Below are 14,356 nucleotides of genomic sequence, written 5' to 3' on the forward strand. Positions count from 1 at the left end.
TGCCTCTGCAGAGGTGTGAGGAATAACACCTATTTCTTGCTCCTAGGAAGCTTTCAGAAACGCTGTGTTAATGCCCTTATATACCTCTGTGGTAATGCTAGAAAGTACATCTCGTGGTTACTGTCAGTCCTTCCGTACATTCAAAGCCAATGTTTGAAATGCCTTCCTTCATCAAGTGCTGTGGGATCTGGGTAACAGCGAGGTACCTTTTGGGGTGGAAAAGGCAAACGCATCTTGAGTGAAAGTCAAATTTCCATTAGTGCTATGTAATGAAGGCAGCAGGAAGCAAATCAACTAAAAGCCACAGTGTAATGTAGCTGTCTTATTAGACTGATGAGCAGTTTTTCATGTAAGTAGCCTTAATGATTGTCAAAACAAACTTATAATATGGATAATGAAAATACTTTTCCCCCTCTCGAGTCCTGGAGAAAAAGCCTGCTATTGATTATATTTATACTGGTACAACCCACAGGCTTTGTACTGCAAATATTCAGTTCATTTAATACTCAGTAACTCCATCTGAAATAATGTGGCCAATTGATTAGCTAATATGTGACTGGTAGGGCATAATTTATTGCAGCTCTCCATCAACCCCCATCCATCCAGCTTGCTTTGCAAGTTGTTCCCTTAACATTTTGCTTTTTGTACTTTTCCTCCTGGCGTACCCTTTCCAGATTGAGAAAGGGATCCTTTTGAACCAGACCCCAGACCAGCCCGTTACGCAGCACTGAGAGGGATTTTTAGCTGTGCATCGTTCCAGCTGAGCACTACCGTGTGCTTTTCTAAATATGGTGAAGTTGCACGTATGTCATATATAAACTAAATGTCATTTTGCAAGAATGCTATTAATTTTTCCCATAGAAATAGGTTTCCCTGCTGCTATGTTTTCCAGCAAAGCTGAGTGTGTGGGACAGAAGTGTGTGTTGCCCATCTTCTGTCATGCCAAGTGCCATTAACGCTCTTAATTTGTGTTTGCAGTTAAGCTGCCTGGAGTAAGGACCTACATTGACCCTCACACCTACGAGGACCCTAATCAAGCCGTCCATGAGTTTGCTAAGGAAATTGAAGCTTCGTGCATATCCATTGAAAGAGTTATCGGAGCTGGTATGGAAATCCATTTCATGACCCTTAGCAGCTTTCTTAACACGAGAGATCTGGGAAGGGCCGTGAAATACTTGTGCTGTTAGGTACCCTGCAAGTGATGGGGAGCATGTTCCAGCTGAAGTTTGGGACAACCTGTCATTGGCTGCAGTTTTGAAATTCAGGGACTGAACTGAAAGTGGCAGAAAATGGTCACGTTTGGACCAAGCTGAGTTATTTCAATGGATTGTAAGGGGAATGAGTCACTTAATTTTCAGATTCTTTTCACCATTTTAACCTTTTTCTCCTCCCCCATTAAGGTCAGTCTCAAAGGAAAAACTAAGAATAAAAAGTCGTCTGGGAGAGAAAAAAAGCACAAACCAAAGTCCAAAGCTTTTAACTTCCTTGGTTAAAAGAAGAAACTCCCATTTTCTTTCCACTTAAGCTGTTTGTTTGGACTTGCATCCAACCTTAGGAATATTTTCTGTCCTCTGAAATTATGGTTTTGGAGGTAATTTACTGTTCACCAGAAAAAAAGAAAAAAAAATCCATTTGGGTTACTTTTTAAAAAAGGTGGTCATAAAATCGGAAGGGGTTTATAGTCTATAAAATTATATGTTGCTGTGAAAGGCTAACAGCATTCTATCTATGCAGCTTACCAAAGAAAGGTTAAGAAGCAAGTGGCTTGTGTTTTACAGCTATCTACACAGGGCGATGACATAGGATGTGACAGGAGTCTTTCATCTAGTAGACAAAAACATGAAATGAGGAAAAAGCCCAATAGAATATACAGCATAGCTCTTTAAATATAGGAAAATTACATTTTTCTTCCTAGTTTTCTTGTGCTTACGAATTACTTGGCTTGTGGTACTTGAGATGGTGGTCACTGTGTTGTTCAGCTTTCCACATCCACGAATGCGGGACAGCCCTGCGTGCTTTTGATCAGCTCTCTGTAGGGACTGGGCTGCATGCTGTAGATGGACGCATGCTGTGCATTCCTTTGATGTGCTGTGACCCCCTTCTTTCTGATTTTTCTCTGAAGGTGAATTTGGGGAAGTCTGCAGTGGGCGGCTGAAGCTGCAGGGAAAGCGCGAGTTTCCAGTGGCTATCAAAACCCTGAAGGTGGGCTACACAGAGAAACAGAGGCGAGATTTCTTGGGAGAAGCAAGCATCATGGGACAGTTTGACCATCCCAACATCATCCACCTGGAAGGTGTCGTCACAAAAAGTAGGCACAAGTTGCTGTGGACTGCTGTCCTTGAACTCTGGCTGATGGGAGAGTTGGTTAGGGGAAGAAGACTTGGGTAGCTCGCGTTTTGAGTGCACCTTTCATAATTTCTCAAAAAACAGTGAACTCCCCTTGCCTGAAACGTCACACTTTGTAGGTCCAGCCAGGAACATGTTCCTCAACATTGTAAAGGGGGTTTGTGCCCAAAGGATTTCGGCATTCTTCCAGCTAGAATGGATAGATAATGGCTAAAATGGTAAAAAACGTTAACTCCCTCTGCAAACCTTGCCTCACCTAGGCATAATATGCAAGGGCTAAGAGAAAACCCCTCTTCAAAGGTCCAAAATTAAATGAGACAGAAAAAGGAGATGATATGCCTGGCCAGCCCCAGGTGGGTGGGTGGGAGAGGGCAGTAAGCCTGGGATGTCTGAATGCTGGTGGGGCGTGCTGCCCGACTTCTGCCTTGCAAGTAGTTCAGCAGCACCTACCACCTGCAAAATGCAAGAGCATTTTGAACACAGCGACACCAGAACACACACTAAGTTTTTCAAGCAGGCTTGCTTTTTATGCCTGCCTTTATTTGTTCACTTTTGAAACCACATGAGCCCCAGGGTGAGCAAAGATGTGCCAAGAAGTGGGAAGCGATTTCCCTGGCAGGGAAACGGGGAGGATTTTGCTACCAAGGGTCTGAGGAAAAAAAACGAAACCACAACCCCTGATGATTTCCAGCCACCGTATTTTGAGAAACCACTGAAGCAAAGCCCACAGGAGAGTAGTGCTGAGCCTTGTGATCACTCACACGGGATGTGAGCAAGGACAGAAGTTATCTGAAGTTTTGCTTTCCAGAAGCAGTGAAGAAGAACAGGAGTGTAGCTGAAGACAACAGGACTGTGTAAAACCACAATTAAAGCATGGTCCCTCTGGGATCTGCTGGTGATGCCCGTGGTAATAGTTGCCCCTGGTGCTAGCATATAGATTATGAGAGGGGTTGAGGGCTTGGGAAAAATGTGAAATGGCTGGCAAAACATCCCAACACGAGAGTTACTGAGATCTGACTGCTCAGTTAGCAAAATAACCTTCCATAACTCCCCCAGCCCAGTTCTCCAAATTACTGTATGCGCTAAAGATAAGAGCAGAGGAAGGGACAGCACATCCGAATGTGCCCAGCCCAAGCCTCTCCAGCTGTTGGTGCTGTGCTGAGGCTGTGGGAAAAGGCTTGGAGGATCTACATTATTTGCATCACGGATTTTTTTTGTTGAAAACAACTACTCCTTTATTTTAAGATATATTTTGTGTTTGGGGAAGTTTTTGCTAGCTGAAGAAGCACCAGCCTCACAAGTGTGGATGGCTGTCTCCCCTCTTGTCTTCATGATTTGTAACATCAGAGCTTCGCTACCACCATTCCGTGCCAGCGTCTGGGGCCATGTGGCTGCTGTTAGTACCATTTGTCATTCATTAGAGGCAGCATCTCCAAAATTAGTTCTTTTTCAGAGCTGCAATAGAGAAGGTACAGAGACACTAGCTGTTTGTCCTGTTCCTATCCTTATAACCTACTCAAAGTCAATGCTATTTTGCAACCAACAGCCTTTTCTTGCATTTTTTCTTGAAATTGCATTTCCTAAAACTTTTGAGAAAAGAAAAAAAACAACCAAGATAGGTTTCTCCAAAAAATTTAATAAATATCAAAATCTCTTGGGGTCACCTTGTGTAGCCCTTAATGCATAAAAGCTCCCATTTCTAGCCCTGCAGGGATGTGGGATATTGGGCAGGAAGCGAGTGACGATTATACATCCATAAAAGCTCTGTGTGACACGGGCTTGAGTCTTTCTGGCTGCCGGGGACTCAGGGGATGGGTGGGAATCGCACTTTTAGGGACGGTGTGCCTCCCTAGCGAGCTGCCTTTTGTACGAAGCGGCTGTCTGCTCCAAAGGCTGTGGAAATGCTGGGAGCTTTGCTTTTAAATTGGACTTGGAGCGACTGGAGTTTGGATGCAGGGGGGTATGTGCACCCTGAGCTCCTCATTAGCTCAGTAAATGCTTGTTTACTGCAGTCAGAATTTTTTCCATCAGGCATCTGGAGCATCTTTCCAGCTTTTTTATTTTCTTTTAAATGGACCAAAACAACCTTTATGAATCCCAGACTATGCTGCTATCTCAAAGTATTGTTTAACTTCTTTTTCCCTTCAGTGTTTTAGTCATTGGCCTATCGTATATTCAGATCTTTAGTATAAAATATCTTTGCTGCATCATGACTTACTTTGGAAGTAAATTAAGTTAAATTGAATTAGGCCATTTTTAATTCTGAATGAGAATATCCGCACAGGGGCTTAATACCATTTAACTAATCTAGTTCAAATGCACACCTTAGTTAATTTGGCTTAATCGTCTTCATTGTCCCCGTGCAGACAAGCCCTTAGCTATTTCTGCTTTACAAAGGTAATGACGGTCCTGTTTTCGCATCCCGTTTGGTTGCGCCAGTGGTGTGCACATTGCATTAATACATTGATATGAATGACACTTACACACATTTTATGGCCCCGTAATGCCAGTGGGAGTCCTGCTGACACAGAGAATCAGCCCAGTGCTTTAGAAGGGCCAATGTTTACTCTTAATTTACTTTTTTGAAAGTTACTCTATTTGTGTCTTTATTTCCATGCTCTTGTATATGGGGCTAATTTATTCCACGATTACTGTCAACCTGCAACAGTCAGATAATGAAACATAAGTGCCAGAAGTCTTACTTTCTTTTCTGTGATGGCAAAGGCAGAAGTCTGAAGGAGGTCCCCCAGGATGGTGGTGTAATGAGACGCAAGTCTCGCTGCAACACTGCCTTAAGGTGTCAGAGATAAGGGACCCCATGCTACAGTCGGGGGTTTAGTGTTTAAAAACAAAAAATTAAAAAAAAAAATTGAGATATACCTGGGATTTTCCTTCCCTGCGTAGCCACTGACGTGTTTGCCAACATATAGCAACATCACCCAAAATCTCTCCTTCCTCCTGCATGCAGCCCATGTTGTGCGTAAACAGACAGCTATCATCCTTGAAGATGGGGCTCGTTATTTTGTTTGGGACTCAACAATATTTTTCATGGCCCAAAGGTGCATTTCTCGTATCAAAAATAATACTTTTGGCAAGCTTCGAGCTCAGGCAGTAGCTGTGATATTAACTTAAAAGAATTGAAGCAGCACAGGTCCCTCACGCTGCAAAGGTAGTGTCTGCACAACAATGAGTGTTTTGACTGACAAGTTCACAATTACCTTTATTATGTAGATAATTAAGCAGTAAATTAGGCAAATAGTTAAGGTAACGGGAAAGTGGGAAGATAAAGATCAATCTAAATGGTAGAACATGCGCCGATTTTTAGGAGCATTTACCTTCGTGTTATGACATGCAGCAGCTCTCGTTGATCATTTCTATGAAAGACATTTATAATGCACTTTACAAATAATTGACAGCTCCTCTTTTGTCTATGCTTCATGCTAGCTAATGGAAATTGATTTAAATAAAAAATAATTTACATGTTCTTATAAGATTTCATTGAATTTACAAGGGCTGGAGCACACCACATTAATTACTGTTATGTCATTGTGGCAAGCTAGCGAGAAATTAGATATAAAAACTGAGCAAAAACTATATATAATTACCATTAAAATGACTTGGGCATAAAAATTAATGAAATGGATTTGGAAAAACATTATTATTCCTGTCAACAATAGGAGACCAGGTCTTTTGCTAAGAACTTTTACTTTGATTTCCACTCGCACTCATTCCATACTTAACTCGCTTTCTTTCTGCAGCATAAATATTCCTTCTCTTACTTCCAGATGTGTTTATAGGGGTAGTCACATAGGATTACTTGAATTACAAGGGATGTAATCCCATCCTTTCCTGGTCTTGGTTTCGGTGGCTACCAAGCTCAGATAGATACTTCAGATCATCCTGGTTGCTCCTCTTGGGCTCCATTGTTACTTCAGGGTGTTGAAGCTATAGGGAAGAGTCCAAAGAGGTCGTTGTGTGCAATTTGGCCTCTGCAAGCTTTCAGCTTGTTCACAGAGACAAGGAGAAGGTTGTGCATAGGTTGCCTGGGTTCAGCTTGCAACCTCTTCCTGAAACATCATGTAAACACTCTAGGGCTTGGTAGCCCACCCATAATTAGGGATTACTTTTTCATCCTCTCTTCCTCTATTCCCCTATTTCTACATATATTCTAGCAAAAACTGTTGTCATCCTGCTGGGACAGCAGTGTCTCGGTGTAGATTTACTGTTGCGTGGCTGTATATTCACATTCAGACGCATTATGAAAAAACTTTATTATTGTTCATGTTTTTTAAATAAATTGCTAACAAACTTGTGCATTTTTTTGTTCCAGGCAAACCAGTAATGATAGTGACTGAATACATGGAGAATGGTTCTCTGGATACATTTTTAAAGGTAATACTTAGATCCTTTTTCCAGGGGGATCTTGGTTGAAGTTTGGGTTCTTTGCAGGTGGTTAATATCAATGAAAATGCTTGCTGGGTGTTGGTCCAGCTGTTGATGCTGTCTGGAGGCAGGAGGAGCTCAGTTGTCTGTTTGATCTATATTTATACAGCATCATGAAGGAACTGGTTCATGCATTGATACAAACAGATAAGAATAAATTGGAGGATATTATGTTTATTTTAGAAGGCAGTTTGCTGCATGGAAATGATTAACTTATCCTGCAAAATTTGATGTGTTTCAAGAGCACATCCACACTGCATCATGGCAAACCCCAGGCTTGTCAGAGTTTTTCCATGAAAGGTAAGAGCTAGAGAAGGGAGGATAGAGGAAGTGGTGAGAAATGTGGTGTGGCAACATGGGGAAGAGTCCCTACCCCCAAATATTCACACGTGGACCTCTGCAGGTAGGATTTCCATGCAACTTCGTGCCATTCAGTTGGCTGACTCGGAGACAGCCCACCCCAGTGTCTTTATACACATAACTACATAACTCCCAGTCTCTTTGTCAGTCCCCAGTGGAAATACCTCACTCCTTGATCTCCAGTTAAAAGAACTACATTTCCTTAGCTTTGTCTCTAGAGATCCTAATCCAAACAGTGAAACTTTGAAAAGCTTCATGGTCAGAGCATGAGAGCAATGAATTATTAATTCCCCTGTTTTTCTTCCCTGGAAACTTGCCTTTGCATTTTTATTCATGCACATGCAATGCTGAGGGTGCAGAGACTCTCAACTGATCAAATGTCTCCTTCCTTTTTGCAGAAAAACGATGGGCAGTTCACGGTCATTCAGCTGGTCGGGATGCTGCGAGGCATCGCGTCAGGAATGAAGTACCTGTCTGACATGGGTTACGTACACAGAGATCTGGCTGCCAGGAATATCCTAATCAACAGCAACTTAGTCTGCAAGGTGTCAGACTTCGGCCTCTCCAGAGTCCTAGAAGATGACCCGGAAGCAGCGTACACAACCAGGGTGAGTTATGAGGATACCGAACTAATTGAGCTCAAGAAAAATGTATTCCCTGCCACATTTTGGTGTTCAGGCTCTCTAGCAAAGAGGTTTCTACAAATCCAGAGTCTCTAAACTGTGCACGAGTGTTTGGCCAGGTGTCACCAGTTAATCGTTATCAGATTAATTCTGCAAATGCCTGTAACTTTGTAGTGGGGATGGCCAAATAAGGCAGAACTTAACTTTTAAGTTCATGTTGGGCACCTGAGTCAAATAGCAAACTTTGCAAAGGTGCCACACTCCCAGTTCTATTCTGTCCTCTTTGGTGAATACCAAAGGGGGGAAAGAGCAAGAGCAAGTGCTTAGCTTAGGCACCCATGCAGAGATGTAAGCCATGGTCTTCTGGACAATTTGATCCTTTTAAAACATTGGTAAGCATGTAATGCCCGTTGCAAATGACGCGTGTTGCCCTCAACATTACCCTATTGAGGGTAATTTCCCCCAACCTGAGAAAGAGCTGCTCCAGCCTCAGTGCTCTGCTCCTTTCCATCGTTGATCCATCCTTTTAAGGCATCAGCTCACCCATTCCAGTGCGAGGCCACATGGCCCCAGCGCTGCGGAGAGGGGGTGGACAGGACCCATCCTCAGCAGCACAGGCTTGGAGAGAGCCTCCACTATTCATGGCAGTGATTGGCATGCCTGGACGTGACCTATTAGTGTGTTTTTCCAAGGGTATTGTTTTACGGGTGGTGGGAGCTCTCTGGGTCACGTTCCCAGTTCCCGCAGAGATCTGGGAAAGGCCTTTCAGCTCTTGGCAGTCACGGCCCCACGATGGGGCTCAGTGCACGGCTGGACCGGAGCCTCCCTGCAAGCTGGAGGGCTCTCGGCCAGCCCTGCTGCGACTGCAATGTGCTGCCATGTGCTAATTGGCACTGCTGAGAATCTGGCCTCTCACTTAAGGCATGCGCTGATAAGCCTGTGAATAAATAATTATTGGAAGAAGGGACTTTTTAAAATTTGCTTTGAAAACGTGTTCCAAATTCTACCTTTTTCCAATAACAAACACTGTTAGGGGGCATTCAGGGAGACCTTCCAATATTTAGCTCAACACTGAGAGGAAGGGACTTCACAGTAAAATACGTTTTGATGTAAATCAAGGGAGGTAATTCTTTAAACCCAATGAGGAAAGTATTCCTTAATCCAAACTCCCCTTTCCCTCCTCTCTTCCTTCTCAGAGCTGGTCTGAAGTTTGATTTCTAAAATGGTAGAAAGGGGAAGAGGGAACAGCAAAGCACATTTGACAGCTGTGGCATCATTTTCAGTCCCACAGCAGAGGCGAAGCAGGCCGGTCTTTGCACACACACGTTTCTGTGCCCGCTACGCAGATGTCTCTGCAGGATTGGGACCGCATTTAAAAAAAAAAAAAGGGGGGGGGGGGCATTACTTCTGCAGTAATTTGCATGAAGCCCTCATTAGATCAAAGTCTTCCTTGGCTTCAGAGCTGTCTGTTCCTCCCGCGCTCGCTCTCAGAAACGGAGGAACTGTATTCCCCTACCAACCCGTGCAACATAATTGAGATGTTGATCCTATACATGTCCCAGCATTCAAACAGCATTCAAACAACAAACCTTCAGGACAGCCAATTAGTAGGCAGCCTACAAATGCTTATGGGCTGAGATAATGTGGAAAGGGGCCCCATGCTGTCAAACGGATTTACTTTAAAATTCGATGTCTCTTTCCAGAGAGAAAATAACATCCCTCGGTGCTCTAAGAAGTGCTGTTTCGTCCTCTTTTGCATGTTCTCTGCCCTCCTCTGCAATCTGGTTTTTGGGGTTTTTTTCCTTTTCTTTGCCTTGTAGGGAGGGAAGATCCCCATCCGATGGACAGCACCCGAAGCAATCGCCTTCCGCAAATTCACATCAGCGAGCGATGTCTGGAGCTATGGCATCGTGATGTGGGAGGTGATGTCCTACGGCGAGAGGCCTTACTGGGAAATGACAAACCAAGATGTAAGCACGTGTGAGAGCTGCCGCGTGATGGGACTTTGAGGGCTCAGCGTTCGTTCTGCAATCAGAGAGGCAGGACGGGGAGAAGAGGAGGAGAGCCACTGTAAAAATGGCTTTTCTCCCCCATGCCAGACAAAAATGATCCTCCCATTTGATGCTCTTTTTTTGCAGCAGCAGCCCAGAACAGGCTGTGCGCAAGGGGAAATCTGTCTGCACAGAGGCAAGTCTGCTTCCCCCAGCAGACCGCTGGAGCTTCACTAATGCTGTTAGAGCTGGAGTCTGTCCCTCCTCTGCTTAATGACAAAGGTCTGCCAGGGGATAGATGCTGATAAACTGGCAGCATTTCAATTGTGTGTTCAAACCCCTGCTGCCACGTAAAGCAGAAACTCAAGAGAGTCATGGTAAGGGCTTTGTTTCCCTGCACAAAAGCTGGGTGATTTGATCTAGTGACAGCAGTCCAGAGAGCTGCATCTCGGTTGCCGTTGCATTGCTGATCTCGAGAGCATAGTTTTGTTCCTGTTGAGAACATCTTGTAAGTCTGTGCTAACGCAAGCTCTCGTGGTTCTTTTGTACAGCACCCTTCAAGCTGTGTCCCCTTGCTCCTGGGCCCCAGTGCCCCCTTGAGCATCTGACCTCAAGGCCACCCTCTGAAACATCTCCAAACACGGAGATGCCTGGGGACACTGTCACCCTCCTGACTGCAGTTCTGATCCCAGCCTTGGATCTCGTGATCCTACTGCAGGGCTACCTCCATAAACCTCCATGAGCTCACCATAAACATCTGTCCTTCTCTAAGGCTAAAAAAATTTAAGCCTGGTGTTGCCAGATTTTCTGGGCCCCTCCTTCCTCTTCACATCTCTGAGAACCATGACCTGTGGAGGTCTCTGAGGATGCCAGCTAGTGCATGAGATGGGGGTCACCAGGAGGCACATGGGGACCCCAAAGCAGCTCTGCAATGGGGGGGAAAACACACCACTCTGCATGTGGCAAACGGAGTCGTTCCTCATCCCTCCCATGTCATCTTTGCAGCCCTGTCACCTGTGGAGACGTTGCTGCTGGCTGGGCAAAGCAAGCAGGTGCTTGCTCTGCCATGGATTTCCTCTGGTCACAACATCTGATGTTTCATCCTTTTTTCTTTTTTGAGCAGTGTCCCTGTCCCCATGACTTTCTGCCATTTCACTGGCAGCAAAGGCTCTGCCTGAGCCTTTTGTTTCTCCTGTGTTTTGTCTGCGGGCCTTTGCCATCAGTGGATGTTACTACCTGTCACACCGAGCTGCTGTCTCATCTTGCTTCGAGTCCAGGCGCAGAAACGAGCGGTGCCTTTGAGATGGTCACACTGTGCTTCTTGCCAGGGAGACGAGCGCGTTGTTTGGCATGAATGCCTCACCGCTTCTGCATTGCTGAGGCTGTCACATTTGCAGTGTGTTTGGTAAAGCAGCATGTATTTACACAGGGATTTATCTCAATAAAATACGGAGACTTTCTTCCATAGTCTGTGCAGAGAATGCAGCAATAGAGAGCCAAGCTTTTCTGGTCACACTGAGCACTGTAACTATCTTTAATGCTGACACACCGGCATAGCACAGATTGTTCAGTAAATGCTGGGCTAAGATTCAGGCTGGTACCAGTGAAATAATGCTCAGGTGGCCAGGGGAGTCCCTTGTCTGGATCATAACGCTATGAACACTTCGCAGAACTGTTCTGTAAAGCCCAAATGCCTCCATGCACTGTGGGGCACAGGGTGAATTTCATACTTGCCTGAGAAGAAGCGAATGGGGGACTGTTTCTTTAGCAGCAGAAAGCAGAGGACTGAGGAGATGTTTATGAGCATCAATTCCTGCTCAGGCTTTGCTTGGGTTACCTCTCTGCCTATGTGCAGGTGGCAAGTGCCTGAATGGTGGTAGCCTAGGAAACTTAATTCAGTGCTGTGGCATGTTTCTCATGCAATTTATGCCTTCCTCCTTCATCTTCTGAAGGCCTTCTCTTCTTCTTTCCTCCCCTGCCTGTGTTGGCAGAAGAATCAGTGGTGTTAGATACAGCATTGGCTTTCGTGCGGAGGACCCGGGGGCTCTGCTCACATGAATTTCGGACTCTGTTGCACAAGAGTTTCTTGTTGTATGGCTTGTAATTAAAGCACATCGTTTGCAAGCACAGTCGGTGATGAGCGAAACTATTCTCACCATGTTACAGCCAGATTGCTTTAAAGGAGGTGCAGTGCCGTAGGGCTGGCAACGTTGTAATTGCAAAGGCTACAAACCACGTTTTAAAGTTGTGCTGGTTTCTGGATGGCCTTCTAAAAATATGCTTTGACTCCACCACAGGATAAGGCTTTGATGCAGGAATTGCTGAGAGGAATTTTGTGGCCTGTGTTACACAGGTTGCTAAGCTAAATGATCACAGTGGTTGCTTTTTAGTCTTCAGACTGGTGGTTTTATGAAAACACAGAGCTAAAAGTGTTGCTTTGGTTTATTGGAATAGACTATGCCAAATCGTCCTCTCCCAAACATCCAGTTCAGTCACCCCACTCCATAAGTGAGTAGTGCTTGTCCAGAAGAGGAACAGGGACAAAAATGCCTCCTTATAGGTGCAAATTTTAGCTCTTGAAGTCTTACAAAGAAGTACGCATCAATGAATGAAACAGCGAACGTGCCGTTTTCTTATTTTCTGAGTATTGTGGTGGCTACAAGTGACTCAGTCTTTGTTGTTTCATTCTTTTGCTCCTTTTATTGCCATACCCCCAAGGCACCTTCAGATGCAAGAGTGTATTTCAGCATCCTAGTTCCTTGCAGTATTTTGATACCATTTACATTGTATTGCCAGAACGAACGACATCCTGTAAATTGAGTTAACGCTATTGATTGTGATGTTACTGCCAGGAATATCAAACATGCGTAACCCCATTGCAGATGTAGTTCAGATATTCTGAGCTGGTGCCAGATGGTCTGCTCCCTGTCTTGCTACTATTTTCTTTCTGCTACAGCTGGAGGATGATCCATTATTCTTATAAATACAGACGTGGACACAGCAAATAACATTCTTGTGGCTGTGCCACACTGAGGCTTTTTTTATAGGGTAGCTGCAAATTTGGTATTGGGGACCAGCTGAAAAGCATGATGTGAAGAACAGACAGTGCAGATAGCATGGCGTGATGGGTCTGGTTTTTGATGATGTGAGCAAAAGCCAGGCCATAGAAGAGATTGCTTTGCAAGCGCAGGTTGGGTGGAGAGCAGTGCAACTGCTCCACCGACAGATGAAATCTTAGATGGGTGCAAAAGGACTGCAGGCCAGATCTTCAGACGTGCTCGCTACCCTTGGAGAAGATTACAAAGCCTCGCCTAACTTCTTGTCTACTACATACATCCTTAGGGAGTTTGACGTTCCCACTGCTGCTACTCAGCCAAGCCCGGCGCATTCCTGGGACTCCTCCACTTGGCAAAAAGCCCTGTGATGGAGGACGATCTGAAAGCGATCCGTGCGGTCCTGAATTTCAGAGCCTTCTGAAATGCAATGCCAGCCTGACGCGACTCTTCCTGTACTGCTCGTATAGGGACTAAAGATGAAGAAAACAACTTCCATGCTAACCATAGAGCCTTCTTTTTAAACACAGGATGTTTTCAAATCATGAGACGGTGCCTAGAATGAATGGCATCTGAGGCAGCCCTTGGAGTCCAACAGTGAGACGCTGTGGTTTTCCACACAGCAAAGAGCTGCTTCCAGCTCCTTTTGGTCAAGGAGTGAGTCTTGGAGTAGAGGGTGTGAAGATGGGCCACTGGGACTCTCTTGGCACTGACACAGACCCCTGTGGCTTGAAATGCGAGCTGCGTTCTCCTGAAAATTGTAATGGTTCAAAATGGGAACTGCTGGGCTTGGAGCCCTGCTGTAAATCTGCCTCAAACTGGAGAAAACAAGTTGCTTTCTTCAATTCTCATTTATTCATTTCTGCCTTTCAAGAGGGCAGGCAGCACATGTGCATACCACTTGTTTTAGATATAGAACCATAGATGGTTTGTATTTTAAATCAGTGCAACAAGCCTCCCCTGGTTTTAATTTACATACTCTTGGGCTGACATTTTAAATTCCTGGCAGAAATGTGGCCACACTAAGAAACGACTAGACCCAGACAGTATTGAATGATATATGAGATGGTTGTTCTGCCTCTGCCTTGAATCCATCCATCAATTAACATTCAAAGTCTCTTTTGAAATACAGTCAGACTTTTATTACTGTAATACAAATTTGTGGTCTAGCACATGCCTTTTCATTTAAAAAGAAGCCAACATCTGAATAAACAAAATCACTGCACTCCAAGAAAGTGCCAGAAAGCCCCATAATCTGCTTTTCATGGACTGAAGGTAGGCTCCAGGAGTTTCCTGGTATATAACCTACAGATCTCAGCTGAGCTTTGAACAAGTGCAACCTGGCAATCTGGCCCCCTGGTTGCAGCAGTGCCTTGGCTTTCTAGATTCATTTTGCGGTGACCAAAAATTAAGTTATTCAACCCATCCTGTAGAAAATAAGAAAGATAGTGGGGTCTACTGGGTTTGCCTCTTGTGTGCAGAGTTGCGGGGCAGTGGGATTTTACGTGAGCATATTGCTGGTCCCAAAGTTCTCTGTTTA

At 44.7% G+C, this 14,356-nt stretch overlaps 1 protein-coding gene across 2 annotated transcripts in view; it reads left to right on the top strand.

Annotated features, from left to right (window-relative positions):
• The window catches only part of EPHA5 (EPH receptor A5), an 86,922-nt gene that overhangs the window by 60,504 nt on the left and 12,062 nt on the right, over positions 1 to 14,356 (top strand). For both annotated transcript variants that reach the window (XM_009573797.1, XM_009573796.1), the window contains 5 exons: positions 979 to 1,104; positions 2,123 to 2,308; positions 6,677 to 6,738; positions 7,548 to 7,757; positions 9,593 to 9,742. In XM_009573797.1, the coding sequence (XP_009572092.1) occupies positions 979 to 1,104; positions 2,123 to 2,308; positions 6,677 to 6,738; positions 7,548 to 7,757; positions 9,593 to 9,742 (734 nt within the window). The remainder of the gene's footprint in view (positions 1 to 978; positions 1,105 to 2,122; positions 2,309 to 6,676; positions 6,739 to 7,547; positions 7,758 to 9,592; positions 9,743 to 14,356) is intronic.

The sequence above is a fragment of the Fulmarus glacialis genome, unplaced genomic scaffold, assembly GCF_000690835.1.
Source record: "Fulmarus glacialis isolate BGI_N327 unplaced genomic scaffold, ASM69083v1 scaffold10983, whole genome shotgun sequence".
Classification (NCBI taxonomy): domain Eukaryota; kingdom Metazoa; phylum Chordata; class Aves; order Procellariiformes; family Procellariidae; genus Fulmarus; species Fulmarus glacialis.